This window comes from Crocuta crocuta, unplaced genomic scaffold (assembly GCF_008692635.1).
Source record: "Crocuta crocuta isolate KB4526 unplaced genomic scaffold, BGI_CrCroc_1.0 scaffold31, whole genome shotgun sequence".
Taxonomy (NCBI): Eukaryota; Metazoa; Chordata; class Mammalia; order Carnivora; family Hyaenidae; genus Crocuta; species Crocuta crocuta.
In genome coordinates this window covers 4,372,509-4,387,879 of record NW_027528362.1, presented here as the reverse complement: position 1 = coordinate 4,387,879, position 15,371 = coordinate 4,372,509, and the positions used below count along the sequence as shown (strand labels likewise).

Sequence of the window (15,371 nt, the reverse complement as noted above, 5' to 3'; positions counted from 1 at the left end):
ATTTCATTCTTTCATATGTGGCAGATCCCTGCTTTGAGAGAAAATCTACAGGCTTATGACTACGGAATTTATGTTCTCAACCCCATTTGTCATCTCAGTTCAAGACTCATATAGTCAATTGTTAACTGGACATCAACACTTAGATACGTAATGTACATGTTAAACCTACCAAGTCCAAAAAGAATTACTGATCTGCCTCTCCAAGCTTGCTCTTCCCCTAACCCCCTCACCTAAGTAAGTAAGGCCATTGTTCACTCGGTGTTTACCCTTCATTCTTTAACTTCCTTCATGCTCAAGCATCTGATCATGTCAATCCTTGCTGCTTTCCCACCCAATTAGATGTGAAATCATTTCACTTCTTGTCATCTCCACTGCTACCATCTTAGTCTAAGCCAAGGACTGGCAAATTCTTCCCATAAAGAGCCACAGAGTAAACCTTTTAGGCTTTGTGAGGCAAAACTGAAGGTATTATGTAGCCAGTTAGAGAACAAGAGAGAAAACAGACTTTCACAACTTTTTTGGGGGGACGACATTCCAAATACAATAAGCACTAGTTTTTGGTAATATTAATACTAATAAGGGAAATGGAATCCTCTTACTTAAGGATAAAATTCTGTTTAATTGGGGCTCAGCGTTAGTGTTCTCTATCACTGTTTATGCTGATCTATAATGAGATTTTACTTATTTCATCTTTGACAATACCTTTTCCCACAGACAGGTACTGCCAAATACTAACAATAGTCCATAGGTAAAGGATATTACTTGAGCACAGTTACTGCTTGGAAGGCATTTATAGAATTTTGTTAAATTCCTCTCTTGATATTCGCCGTTAGCCTAACATTACATTGCAGTTTGATCACTTCCACTTTTAAGCTACGTGGAAGACTCTCAATTGTACAGTGAAATGGGTTTTGAGATATGGAAATTTCCTTTGCTCTTACATGGAGGTTTGAAAAATGCTGCTACAGCTACTTCACTTCTTACTTTAATCTTCTGACAGCTTGGGAAGTGTAAAAAGCAGCTAGACAAGGGCTCCTGGGTAGCTCTGTCAGTTAAGGGTCTGACTTCCATTTAGGTCACGATCTCATAGTTCACAAGTTTGAGTCCCACATTGGGCTCTATGCTGACAGATCAGAGCCTGCTTCAGATTCTAGGTCTCCCTCTCGCTCTGCCCCTCCCCTGCTCATGTGCTGTCTTCTCAAAAATAAACTTTTTTTTTTTTTAAAGCAGCTGGACATTATTTGTGATTCAAACAATAGTTGTTGTCAAAATTATATTACCACAGTATAAATTCTGTACATAAGTGCTATTTTGTCTTACAACTTTAGGTTGAATTGATTAATAAACATCAAATCTATAGCATGAACTAATTTTCAAACCTATTTGATGTTTGATAGCAGTGGCTGAGATTGGTTCTTCTTGTTCAGGAAAATGTAAATCTTGGATCTGAGCTCAAAAAAAGCACAATAAATTTTACCACTGCTAAGCCAAATGAACTCTGTGAGATAGTTGGAAATGGGGACATTAAGGTTCTACTTAACAGAAGTTCTACAAGCAGTCAGAGCAAATAAAAACAGTAAAACTGTATTTACAGATGCTGAAATTTGAATCTCGTATACTGTCCATGTGTCATGAGGCATTATTCTTCTAATTTTTTCCAACCATTTAAAAATTAAATAACCCCGCAACTTGTGAGCCACACCAAGGCAGGCAGTGGGCTGGACTTGGCTGACTTGGTCTAAGTTGTCAGCACCTCTCACTGGGATGATTACAATGATCAGAAAAATGGTCGCCCTACCTCCACCACTGGTCCCCTGTGGTCCATCCTCCCCGCAGCAGTGATTTTACATCATATCTTATCATTCCTCTCTCAAAACCTTTCCAAAGCTTCGCATTAGGAAGTGAAGAAAATCCAAACTCTTTGGCCTATGAAGGGGCTATATAATCCAGTCCCCGCCTCCTTTTTGCCCTCTCCTAAGCCACACTCAAGATGCTGGCCTCCCCTCAGGCCTCTGCAAAAACCAAGTTTGTTCCTGTCTTGGGGCCTTTGTACTTGCCATTCCTGCTACTTGGGACTTCCACCCTTTACATTTTTGCAGGGCTCCCTCCCCCACCTCCGTTCTCCTCATAGGTCTCCACTCAACGTTAGCTATTCAGAAACAACTTTCTTGCTTATTTTTAAAAAAAGTTTTTAATGTTTATTTATTTTTGAAAAAGAGACAAAATGTGACCAGGAATGGGGCAGAGAGAAGAAGACACAGAATCCAGGCTCTGAGCTGTCAGCACAAAGCCCGACGTGGCGCTCAAACTCACAAGCTGTGAGATCATGACCTGAAGCCGAAGTAGGACACTTAACTGACTGAGCCACCCAGGTGCCCCCAGAAGTGACTTTCTAAGCACCCTAGCTAAAGCTACCTCCTCTATGCACTTTCTATAAATGATCCTGTTTTAGAGCCTTTACTGACCTTCTTAGTATACAAATTACCTTATTTATGTGTTTCCATGTTTGGTACCTACATCGCCTGTGGTAAATGCTGTACATGTTTTAAGGGGGAGGATGAGAGGAGGAAGAGAAAGAGAAAAGGAAGTGGCCAAACCTGACACACCTCGGCAGTAAGGACTGATGAGATGAAAAATAGGGAAATAAAATTTCATCCACACTGAGACTGACCTCTATACTAACAAAACAGGAATATATGATTTTCCCACAGTTTACAGTTAAGACAATTGGGTTTTAGGGGCGCCTGGGTGGCTTAGTCGGTTAAGCATCCGACTTTCGCTCAGGTCATGATCTCGCGGTTCGTGGGTTCGAGCCCCGCGTCGGGCTCTGTGCTGACTGCCAGCTCAGAGCCTGGAGGCTACTTCAGAGTCTGTACCTCCCTCTCTCTCTGACCCTCCCCTGCTCACGCTGTCTCTCTCTCTCTCTCTCCTAGAAATAAATAAAACATTAAAAAAAAAAAAAAAAGACAATTAGGTTTTAGAGTCCACAAAGAACAAACTATCAGAGCTTATAAAGAGTCTGAGGTATGCCAAAACAAACAGGAACTCACCATTTGATAAGCTAATAACAAAAAGTAGAATAAAATAAAAATTAAGACTTTTATTTTCATGAAATATATTCCATCCCTATTGAAATACTTTCTCCGAGCGTTTTTTTTTTTCAAACCCCTTTTCCTATTTGAAGTGGCACTTCATAGCTAGATCAAAATTTCCTTCTGTGCTTATACTGATACTCTGCTCCAACATTTACAAAACACACACCATTTTGTTTCTTTAGAGAAAAGAATATTTAAGAAGACTCTGATTATCAAAACAACTTCAGCATTTGTGAGAATTAAATTCATACAAAATTAGCAAGACTGTTCCCTCAAAAAAACCAAAACATTCATAGAACAATAAATCAAATGTTCCAAAAATATCTTCCTGGGATAATAAAATCAGAGGCAATTTCACCTTTAAAAGTAATCTCACTGAACAGTAAGAGGAAGAAACAGTTAATAGTTTTCTTTTTCCCCTCACTGATTTCCAACATGATAATACGTTGTAAAGGCCATTACTAGGGGGTTTGTCTTATCGGTCTCCAGTGCAACTGCCTGTATTATTTTCCACATTTACTACAATCAGTGTTTACACTATTCAAAATTCTCTTCTTCTGGCAGCTACTAAAATATAATTTTCTAGTAAACAGTTTAGTAGAGGAGAAAAAGAATACGTGAGGGGGGAGGGGGGAAGATTCAGAACAACATTTTCCCATTATAGTAAATATTTAAAAGCAACTACAAATCATAAAACAAATGCCACTAAAGACAAAAAATTAAAAAAGAAAGAAAGAAACGCTAAGCTTCTGGGACTACATTTCAAAAGCAGGTAGATGTGTCAAAATTAATATTTTAAATTATAGTTGTAAATACATCCCAGCTGTTAAATGGTGATTAAATTTTTCAAGGCATAGTGAAAGGAGATATTTCTGTTCTCTTGGCGGGCTTGTTTCTAAGATGTGCAACTGTAATTGATGTTTTCAGGAATGTGAAAAGGAGATGGTTAATAATTACTCTCTTATTTCCTACTCCTTTGAGGGAAAAAACACCAACCTCCACTTATTCTAAGTTATATATTTATATATCCCATACATCCTAAATAGATGGTTCCCACGTTACTTTTGATAACTCTAGAGTAATCACATGTGTATAGTACAAAATAACAGCTAATTACTTCTAAGGGGATGGGGAGAAACATCTAAAGCCCATGGAAAACATTTATTTTGGGACTAAAAACAGAAGATGATCACTTCCAAATCCAGTTTTTTGGTCCTGGCAAAGTATAAGCAAACAAGGAAGCCACTTCATTTAATTTGCTAATTAAAATATTATTAGAATATTTACTTTAGCATCTATACACATTTGTTAGGATTGTAACCCAAGTTTGTTCCCAGAGGTCGTCACAGTTACTTTCATCTATAAAAACTAAAAAGAAGGAAACAGCTAGTTTTTAACTTCCGTTACTCAAAGAGGTATGAGGATCAATTCATTTTATTTGTAAAAAGAAAATTAAGTTTAAAATTTTAAATTCCATTCTAACTCTGCACAAACATTTGCAAACATATCACAGATATTATTCAATCTGCAAACACAATTAGAGCTCTTCCATCATGTCCATGTGCTTCTATAATATTCTATATTACACAGGCCCACTGAGCACCTTAAGTTATCATGTTATGTAATCTATTTAACATTGCAATCAATTCACAAATAATCCACTTAATCTGGTATTCTGTAGTAAATAACATGACATTCGTGTGACACTATTCCAAATGTGTCTGCTTTCACATAGAAAATTAGTTCCACTTAGTTGAGTATCAATAACCTATTCAACGTAGAATGTGGTAGTGCTGCAGTCAGCTTTGTCCTGATATTTATAATAAATTTAGCTTCTCTTGAAAATATTTAAGCAAGGATATGAGAAATAAAAAGAAAAAAAAACGCCTTCAGAGATACATCATGACTAGCTTCACATCACACAAATGCAGAGATTGTTAGGCCTTAGCAGGATCTCAAGATATTTTCAAAAGTATTTAGTTCCTCTTCAGGCCTCGAGACAACCTGCTGTGAGCAGGTGGATAGAAGAAATCACGCCACACAAAGAAACAGGCCAACACCAGTTAGTCGGCAGCTCTGCTTGCAAATGTTCAAGCAACGTGACTCCGCAAAATGAAATCTTGTATGTAAAATGCTAGCAAGAAACAACACATTAAATCCCAGCAGACAAATTACACTGTAAGAAATGGAAGACTATTGAGTTGTTCAAGGTAAAATTGAAGAGAGCCTCTTTTGAGGTTAAAAAGAATGCTTTATAGGAATAGAGTATATTCTCAGAAATTAAAAAAAAAAAAAGTTCTATTTGAGCAGCACGTTCCACACTATGAAGGTGCTACGGTGTATGGAGAAAATACAGTGAGCTCAACACGTGCAGAACACAGCATATCTTTTGTTTCAACACTTCATCGCAGGCTGCGGGCAGGAAATCATTCCGCTCATTAACAACAGTCCTAATTTTTGTTAAACTTCTAAGTTAAAATGTGAAAAGTTGGTAAACTAGAAGAGAAATTCATCTTCTGTTTTAAAAATGAAGTTAGTTCATCTCCTCTTAATTTTAATAAAAACCAAAACTGTGGTGGACGCACAGGGGAGCGCGTAAAAACCAGTATGTTTTTTCTCCTATGAGCCCCGCTTGTTTATTAAAGATTTTGTCTGTGAGCCATCTAACCCATAACCACTAGCCACATGTGGCTACTGAGGCCTTGGAATGTGACCAGTGCAAGTCAGAAACTACATTTTCCATTTTAATTAATATTAAGCAATTTAAATACAGAAGCTGTGGAAACTATTTTTCCTTAAACACAATATTCTGATAAGGCCACATTTCACGTTCATCATTCTGTTGCTTACGATGTTACTGGTATATTAGCATCATAGGGGCTGTTTCTGATATCACATTAATAATTTTCTTTAGATTATTTCATAGTTGAAATGCTAACATTTTGGGTATATTCAGTTAAACAAAATGGATTAGTGAAATCAATCTCACTGGTTTTTACCTTCTTGACGTGGCTACTAAGAAACTTAAAATTGCATTTATGGCTTAACAGATTTCTCCTGGGCAATGCTACTTCACTCTCCAACTTTTTAGATCAGTAATATGGAAATGAGATTATATCTTCCCATAATCGAAATGAGAAATGATTGTACATCCTCAGATTTTACCATTAAGATCTATTTTATAAGCATCATTACTGACAGAATCTACATCTACAATGGAGAAATAGGAAAACACTGGTACATACCAACTAAGAAAAAAGAGAATTATGAAATACTATCATTTTATTTTCCTTGAATGATGTTATTTGAGGAAAACATGGCTTAACTATTAGATGCAGAGATAGATTAAAAACTTTTAAAAATGCCAGAGGACCTATAAGTATCTTCAAGAGTTTTTAATGTTTCTATCCTCGATTCTTCAGCATAAATTACTTCATTTCCTATACTTCCTATAGGACTCCTTCTTCCTCCTTTAGGATATATACATCACTAGCTCTATACTTAAAGTTATTAATAATTATTAGAACTTCTGTCCGAGAATAGGATTTTCTAGACATCAGAAGAGAGAAAGACTTAAAGTAGTCATGTAAGTCAACTGAAGTAAGAGGCTGGACAGGAGACTTAACTGAACAATGAACCACTAGTGTCACTGGGTAATATACAGCTCAAGTGATGTGTCAATGTGTGCATTCCCCTCATAGAGAGGGGGAAACCGGGGACAGTCTGAGGTCATTACTATACCTACAGATACCTATCAATAAGTGGTACTCTTTCCCTTAAACAGCTTAGGAAAACAGCAAAGATTTGCTGGATTGGAAAGAAACTCTCTTGGTATGCATGATACTTTTGTGGGCAGCCCCTTGGGAGCCCTTTCGTTAGTCTTGGCACTCACAAAACTATGGTGATTCCGTATCCATGGGGATCAAGCAGCCATGCTCTCTACTAGAGCACAATTCTGCAAATGTTGGACGGTAGAGAATTAAAGAGAATTGATAAAACAGCTAAGGAGGCTATCATATGAACATAGCTTAATTTGATAAAGTCTTAGCTTAGATTTTAGAAATAAAATCTCAATCTTAACAGTATAGATAAGACAGATTTCTGAAATTACAAAATGCAAGATAACTATAGATAAGGTAGATTTATTTCTGAAATTACAAAATGCAAGATAACTATCCATGCATTCATCCACTCATCCTTTCCTCCAGCTAATGAGCCTTTCTTTACACATACCAAGAATTGAGTATGGCAGTGGGAATTGAAGATCAAATCAAAACTGAAAATTTTGATCAACTAAAGGAGTTAGGAACCTATGAAATTCATTATCCAAATGAGAGTACATGCCAAAATACAATTTATTTTTAAAGAAATGAATAGATAATATCGAGTTCCTGAGGCTTACCAACAAAAAAAAGCCAGGAAAGTAAATAGATAATGTGATATGACTAGATTTGATTGGATGAATAGGGAGCTAACTTCTAAAGCAAAGGTATGCTTCCTCCCAAACTACTTTATCATTTAATCAGATAAAGATGTTAATTGTTACTTTTCATGTAGTCACAGGGATTCAATAATAAAACTAAATAGAGGGGCGCCAGGTGGCTCAGTCAGTTAAGCATCTGACTTCAGCTCAGGTCATGATCTCACAGTTTGTGGGTTCAAGCCCCATGGTGGGCTCTGTGCTGGCAGCTCAGAGCCTGCCTTGGATTCTCTCCCCAATTCTCTCTGCCCCTTGTGCACTCACTCTCTCTTGTTCTCTCTCTCTCTTTCGAAATGAAATGAAATGAAATGAAATGAAATGAAATGAAATGAAATGAAATAGGTGCTTATCTTTAAGCAAGATGCTAGACCAGCTACATCAAGTAGAACATGCTAGGAAACCACAAAACCAACAACTGCCCAACTCCCACCTCAAGAGAATATGAAAGAAATTTAAAAATTATTGGAGGTTAAATTCTTAAGCTAAGAACTCAAGGTTGAACACTCTAAACTATGTGGAAGGGATTTTAGGAGAATCCCTTGGTTTTCCATGTATCTCCTGGATTTTGAGGGATATCCAGATAAGATCAGCAATTGTTTTAGTGACAACACAGGAAGAGGAGTCTGATGAGGCATCGATTTGTAACTATTTCTTGTGGTCTAGATGTGGATTATGCAAAGGAGACCAAGGCTGAGTCATTATGAGAGAGCCTGTTCAACAGGAAAATTGGGAGGGATAGGAATCAGGAGGCTAAAGCAACTGGAAAAGAGAGAGCTGGCTTTAAGGGTTCTGCAGGTGAGAAATTCCACCATATCCACAAAAATGTCCTTGAGGACATCAGCCAACTTTGGATGTTTGACATCGCCACAAGTTAATGAGTGCCAGGTTACATTAGCCCAGGTCAACCTTGTTCTTACTGCCATGTTCCTCTCCTCTTTACCCCAAACTGAAACTTTGGACAGACCCCAGATGGCACATAAGAAGTGAAAGAGAATATAAAGCAAGAGAGAAAAAAGCAACACTCTCATCTTCCCTATAAAATTTCTCAGTCTGAGGTATAACTGAGTTCAGGAGGAGAGGTTTTAACAGTTTTAACATTACAATGAACTAGACTTTTATTTATCTTCTTAAATGTTTACTTTTTGATAGAGAGTGCGAGTGGGGGAGGTGCAAAGAAAGAGGAGACAGAGGATCTCTGTGCTGACAGTAGAGAGCCAGACAAAGGGCTCAAACTCACAAACCACGAGATCACGACCTGAGCTGAAGTCAGACACTAAACCAAATGACCCACCCAGGCGCCCTGGAACTTGACTTTTAAACACACCTCTCCCAAACAGAATATTGCTTGCCTATTCCCTGGTATCAACTATACAACTGAGAACTGTATGTGATTTTATGCAGGGGAGGAAAGAATAAGCTGAGAAAATTGGTTAAAATAAGAGTTGTAGAAAAGTTCCTTCTATTGGGGCGCCTGGGTGGCTCAGTAGGTTAAGGCTCCAACTCTAGATTTCGGCTCGGGTCATGATCTCACAGTGTGTTTGAGCCCCACCTCAGGCTTTGTGCTGACAGTACAGAGCTACAGAGCCTACTTGTACACCATTCATTTTTATCATCTCACAGCAAAAATTATTATCTTGCTTGTTACTGTTCTAATTTTCACTTATTTGATTACTAGTGAAGGTGAACAGTCTCTCATATGCTTATTATTGACAAATACCTCTCATTATTTGAATCTGTTTAATTTCTCAGTTTGGATACTGATACCAAGTTCGATTCTCACTCTCCCTCTCTCTCTGCCCCTCCCCTGCTTGTTCGCTGTCTCTCTCTTTCTCTCTCTCTCTCTCTCAAAATATAAACCAAAAAACTTTAAAAAGAGTCCCTTCTATTTGCACTAACAAAGTTTCATTTGTGCAGCCAAGTGGTTATATGGTAAAATAGATGAAAGAAAGCCAAATATTAGGAAGTATTCAGAATATTTTCTCAAGAACTATCTAAATAAAAAATAAATCTTGTTCTACAATAAGGTACGACCACTTCACACCTATTAGGATAATTTTATAAAAGAACAACAAAACCACCAGAAAAGAACAAGCACTGGTGAAAAGCTGCAGAAATTGGAATCCTTGTGCATTACTGTGGGAATATAAAATGGTGCAGCTGATGTATAAAACAGCATAGCGGTTCTTTAAAAAGGTTAAACACAGGATTGCTATAAGAGCCACTCACAGAGGTTCGAGATTCACAAAATATGAACTTTTATGCATCGGTAAGATGAACACTACAAAAAAAAAATGGGCAAAAGCCATGAACAGGCAGTTTGCAGAAAGGAAAACAGGGCTGTCAATAAATATATTTTTTAAATGCTCATTGTCATTACTAACCTATTATACATTAAAATGACAAAGAGATAACTTAATTAGTCTGATAGCAAGGATTACCCAGGATGTGAAGCAAAACTCTTAAAGGAACAGATTCCTGGGTTCAACTCTTGACTCTTTCATTTATTAGCAGAAGGCCTTGGGTGAGCAGTTTAGCTTGTATATAGGCCTCAATTTCCCCAACCAAAAACTGCAGGATAACACTAGTACACTGGATTGGTGTGAGGATTAAATGAGTCAGTGCCTGACATAGTAAATAAGGTTTTCTTATTATTCATGTTATTGACAGCAGCAGCACTGCTGGTAGACCTATACACTGGTACAGCCATAGAGGAAAAACCATTTGGGATTACTGTGTAGAATTAAGAATGCATGGTCCTTACAACCCAACTGTTCTATTGACTGGCATATATTCCTTGGAGAAACAATTCCCTTCCTTGGAGAAACAATTTCAAGAGGAAACATACAGAGAAATGCTCATAGAAGTAGTGTTTGTTCTAAAAACAAAATAAGTAACACAAAGATCTACTTAGGGGAGAAAGAATACATTGTGGTATATTAGTATGACTTATATACCACAGAAATAAACAAAGCTACATACATCCAAATGATCAATCCCACAAACCTAACACTGGAGGAAAAAACAAATCACAGAAGTCCAGAGAAAATATGGTGCTATACAATATATTGTTTACAGATGTACATATATGTAGCATCCCTAAAGAAAAGGGAGGGAGGGATACATTTAAAAACTAGGATAGTCGTTATCTCCTGGGGCAGGAGGAAGGATTTTAAGTAAGGGGAGATACAGAAGAAAGTCAGTAATATTGGCAATATTTTTTAAATTTTTATTTAAAAATTTATTTAAAATTTTTAAGAATTTATTTTAAAAAATGTTAATATTTTTTAAAAACTATTTTTCCTTTTATAATTTAAGAAGTAACCTGGTTTTTGTTGTGTTCTTGTTTAGCTTTTATATCAATCAATACATATTTGTATATATAAAATATTTAATTAAAAAAAGTTTAAATGTAGGCACAAAAATCTAGGGGGGGGGGGAACCCCAGCCATTATTACTGTAAAATCACTTGAAAATCCCCTGTGGTAATATCCATCCTAGTTCTTCTTTGAAACTTATAGCAGCATTTTCACAGCTATCTGTTTGAGGATATTGAGCTGAAAGTCTTGGGGAACTCAGCCCAGGAAGTCAGCACAGAGAAAAGGGAGTTGGGCACAAATCCTGAAGGTCTGCCCCGGCTTAAGGCAGGTGGAGGAGAAATCCACAAAGAACACTGTGAAGCCACCATTCATTCTCCTGCCTTCTCAAATCCCTTGTCACACAATGCTCTGTTCCGAGACAAGATGATTTGCCTCTTCTGTTTCTGGAATGCATCCTAACTTCTCTGTGTCCAGTCTCATTCTCCTCCCGTCCTGTCTCCACGATGCAGCTTGAACCAAGCTCTTCCTAACTCTCATTGCTCTCCATGCCATCACTTCACTTGTGAACACTCGTCCATGCGTCCCACCAGCCAAGGATGAAGCAGAGGCCACACTACATAATTAGCAAGGCTTCCAATGACCTGGCTCCTACTTACTTCACTTTTGCTCCTCACACCCAGATTCTTCTCTGATTGCAAGGGTTTAAAACAGCAGTTCTCAGACTACTTCCCCTGGACTAGCAGCATCACCATTACCTGGGAACTTACTAGAAATGCACATTTAGCCCAGGCCTACTAAATGGGAGTAAACTCTGGGGATGGGTCCAACCATCTGAGTTTTCTTTTTTTTCTTTAAATTTTTTTAAATGTGTTATTTATTCTTGAGAGAGGGAGAGATGGAATGTGGGGGGAGAGGGGCAGAGAGAGAGGGAGACACAGAATATGAAGCAGGCTTCAGGCTCTGAGCTGTCAGCAGAGAGCCCAACCTGGGCCTTGAACTCACGAGGTGGAAGATCGTGACCCGAGCTGAGGTAGGACGCTTAACTGACTGAACCACCTAGGCACCCCTCTCCCCCCATCCATCTGAATTTTAACAAGCCTTCCAGGTGATTCTGAAGCACACCTAAGTTTGAGCATATCGGCTTAAAGCATGAAGGAAAGGTACATTATTATCTGACAAACTGAAAGAGAAAATCAAAATGTGCTATGAGCACAGTGGTTAGAAGGTTAGAAGCTCACACTCCAGGGTCACGGTGCCAGGGTTCAAATTTCTGCCCAGCTTCTTCCTACCTTGTAGCCACAGAGAAGTTGCTTAGCTTGCCTCAGTACAATGTCATACTTACCAGCACAGGTCCTACAGCTAGCCTGCCAGGCTCTACCTCCTAGCAGTCATGTGACCTTGAGGAAGTCACTTACTTTTCTCTGAGCCTCAGTTGCCTGGTATATAAAAGTATAAACAATAGTACCCACTCCATACAGTTGCTAGGAAGATGAAATGAATATAAGCAATGCACTCAGAACTGTGCCTGATACACAGTAAGTACTGTGTATTATTTATCCTCATTATGATATTAGTGTCATGGGGACCACATTATATTCTAGAAATATGAAGAGTCAACAGTGAATGTTAATATCCATAGAAAGTTAATAAAATTCATCTATTGTAGAAAGGAAAACTTTTCTCACCATTTTTTAGGTCAATGAGTTTTTTTCCTTTTGATGAAAGAAGAAGGAAAGAATTTATTTCCTTCTGATGAAATAGTACTTAGCTGGATGCGACGACCTTCTCCACAGTCAGGGGGTCTGCATGAGGGGTCATTTATTTCACTTTAATGTCTTCTTTTGTTTTTTTATGCGATGAAATTACAAGAATGGAAAGGATATACTGAACAGTATCCCTATAATAGGGAAAACATTTCTGGGAATTATCCTAAATACATATCCAGTATTAATTTATCTAGAAACTCTACATATAAAAGTACCATTAGACTACCTATGTGCACAGTTATTGAGAAGGAAACTGAAAATATCCTGATACACCAATTTGGGTAGCAGGACTTTGTATCTCTCTATGCATTACTGGCAGGTCATATTATGTCCCCTGCCAAAAAAATGCAGGCCTGGCCACAGCACATTCAGGGCACAGCATATTCTATTAAACAGAAACAGATATTATAAAACCATGTTTTTTGAAGACACAGTAAAAATGGATCTAAGTAGTGTGAAATTATGCAGTAATATTTTTTCCAAGGGTCTCCAACCATTTCACCTCATAATGATAATATGAAAGAAAATATGAGAGAATAAATATACTAGGGGCAAGCCAGAAAACCAAAGCCAAAATATATGACTCGTTCCTGAGCATTCGCTATTTCTTAGAACCATAAAGATAATCTACCAACTGAGCTTGGCTTAGAAATTAGTTTAGTCGTTATATGTTTACCCGAAGTTTCCAGACAACCTCTGTCTCTAACAGAGGTACAGATGAATCTGGTATAGAGGAGTCTAGATCTGTGATTCTCTTGATTTCTCTAGGCTTTAAAAATTAGTTTCNGAAACTAATTTGACAATAAACTATTTGTAAAAAATAAATAAATAAATAAACAAACAAACAAATAAATTAAAAAAAAAATTAGTTTCCTGTNGAGAGAGGCAAACCATGAGAGACTCTTGAATGCTGAGAAACAAACTGAGGACTGATGGATGGGGGAGGGGGATGGGCATTGAGGAGGGCACTTGTGGGGATGAGCACTGGGTGTTATGTGGAAACTAATTTGACAATAAACTATTTGTTAAAAAAAAAAAAAAAAAGAACAAAAAAAATTAGTTTCCTGTGCAAAGTCAAGTTAAGAGAACACAAAAATCTTTTCATAAAAAACAACAACAAAAAGAAAGAGCATTTGATACTATGGATGGGGGCGGGTCTGGATTTTTATTTGCATGTGATCGTCACATCTTATGTGGTGTTCTTTGTTTTGTTATCCTTGGAACCCTAAACCTCAACTATGAGGTGAGCTGAAGGAACTCGGGCAGAATCTCTTTTCATAGCGGTCTACTTTAACATGCAAGTCACTGATGACAAAGAACATTCAATCAACTCTGGATTTCAAGTCATTTCCTCAACATAAGACATTTTATTTTGGAGGAAAAAGAAAGGTTAATATATTAAGATTACTCAATTTTTAAAAGGCATCCAGGTGTTCGGGCAAGTCCATCTGAAGAGCTCACATTTCTGCTGATCTAACAGTATACAATATCAGTTACACAGAAAAGCAAGGTAACAAAGTCATATTTTATAACTAAAAACTCATAATGGCAACAAAAACTGCTATCTTCTGATGTTTTTAGGAAAACATGCAGGATGGTCTATGTACAAAAAAGTATATAGGAAATAATAATACACTAACACTCCTGGATTGCCTGAAAAAAAAAACATTGATTCCTCGGAATAAGACTTGCTTCAAGATCCTCTCAAGTAAGAAACAATGTTTTCAACGATGAAATGTATGAGATGGATAAAATGCAGCCTCTCCTCCCCACTTCTGTCAGTGTTAACCACCCAGGTGCTCGTAAGGATTTTGGACTTGACGGACCCCTCAAAGTAAATCACCAGAACATTTACCTGCACCGTCCTCTGAGTGCCATCAACGCTGACAGACAATAAGGGTGAAGCCAAGTTCCACGTGCTGGTCACATTTAGTTTCAACCCATCAACTTCCACCTGTTGTGACACCAAAGAAGACTGTTACCATAAAGAAAGACAGAAAACTGATCTCAAGTTCATTGCCGCATACAAAGCAGCAGCCATTTTAAACAGATGGCTCCCAACAGCCTGTCATGTTTACTGCTCCCGCCATGAGAGACAGGGTCCAACAGGAGTCTTCTTAGCCGTCTCTGGGGAGAGGTGAAGGACCTGGGCACAGCTGCCTCTGGGTACTGAGGTTTCCAGTGATTTCCAGTAAGTTAACAAACAGCCTTCTCACTCTAAACCTATCTGGACATGCTACATTTACTGCAATTAGACAAGTAATGCATATAAATTCCAGTGACATTTTGCAACCCACACATCAGGGCTTGCATATAATATCCTCTCCAAGGACCAAGAAAGAACTTTTTCTGTGTTAATTTTAATGAAGGACTGTGCATTGTGATCTTAATTAAACTGAAGCTTTAATTAGGCGAAATTCTTTGATGTTGAATATTAAAAGTCCATTTGAACTTTGCAAAAGTTGTCATATTTTTGTCAATCTTAAATAAGTAATTTCACCAAGTCATCATTTATTAAGATACAGCACAACAACAACAACAAAAACCCCATCATCTTTTAAAGCAGATACTTTTAAGAAAAAAATTCTAATTTCCAAATAAATAATATAAAAGTGAGAAAAAACAAGTAAAGCTAAAATAAAAAAGTGTTAGTTTATTTCTTTCCTTTCACTCACTGATTCCCTAAGTCTTGTATAGGAGAGCCAGGAGAAAT

At 37.6% G+C, this 15,371-nt stretch overlaps 1 protein-coding gene across 2 annotated transcripts in view; it reads right to left on the bottom strand.

The window, feature by feature from the left end:
- Positions 1–15,371, bottom strand: part of PCCA (propionyl-CoA carboxylase subunit alpha) — a 402,236-nt gene that overhangs the window by 82,424 nt on the left and 304,441 nt on the right. For both annotated transcript variants that reach the window (XM_077753890.1, XM_077753889.1), the window contains one exon: positions 14,514–14,612. In XM_077753890.1, the coding sequence (XP_077610016.1) occupies positions 14,514–14,612 (99 nt within the window). The remainder of the gene's footprint in view (positions 1–14,513; positions 14,613–15,371) is intronic.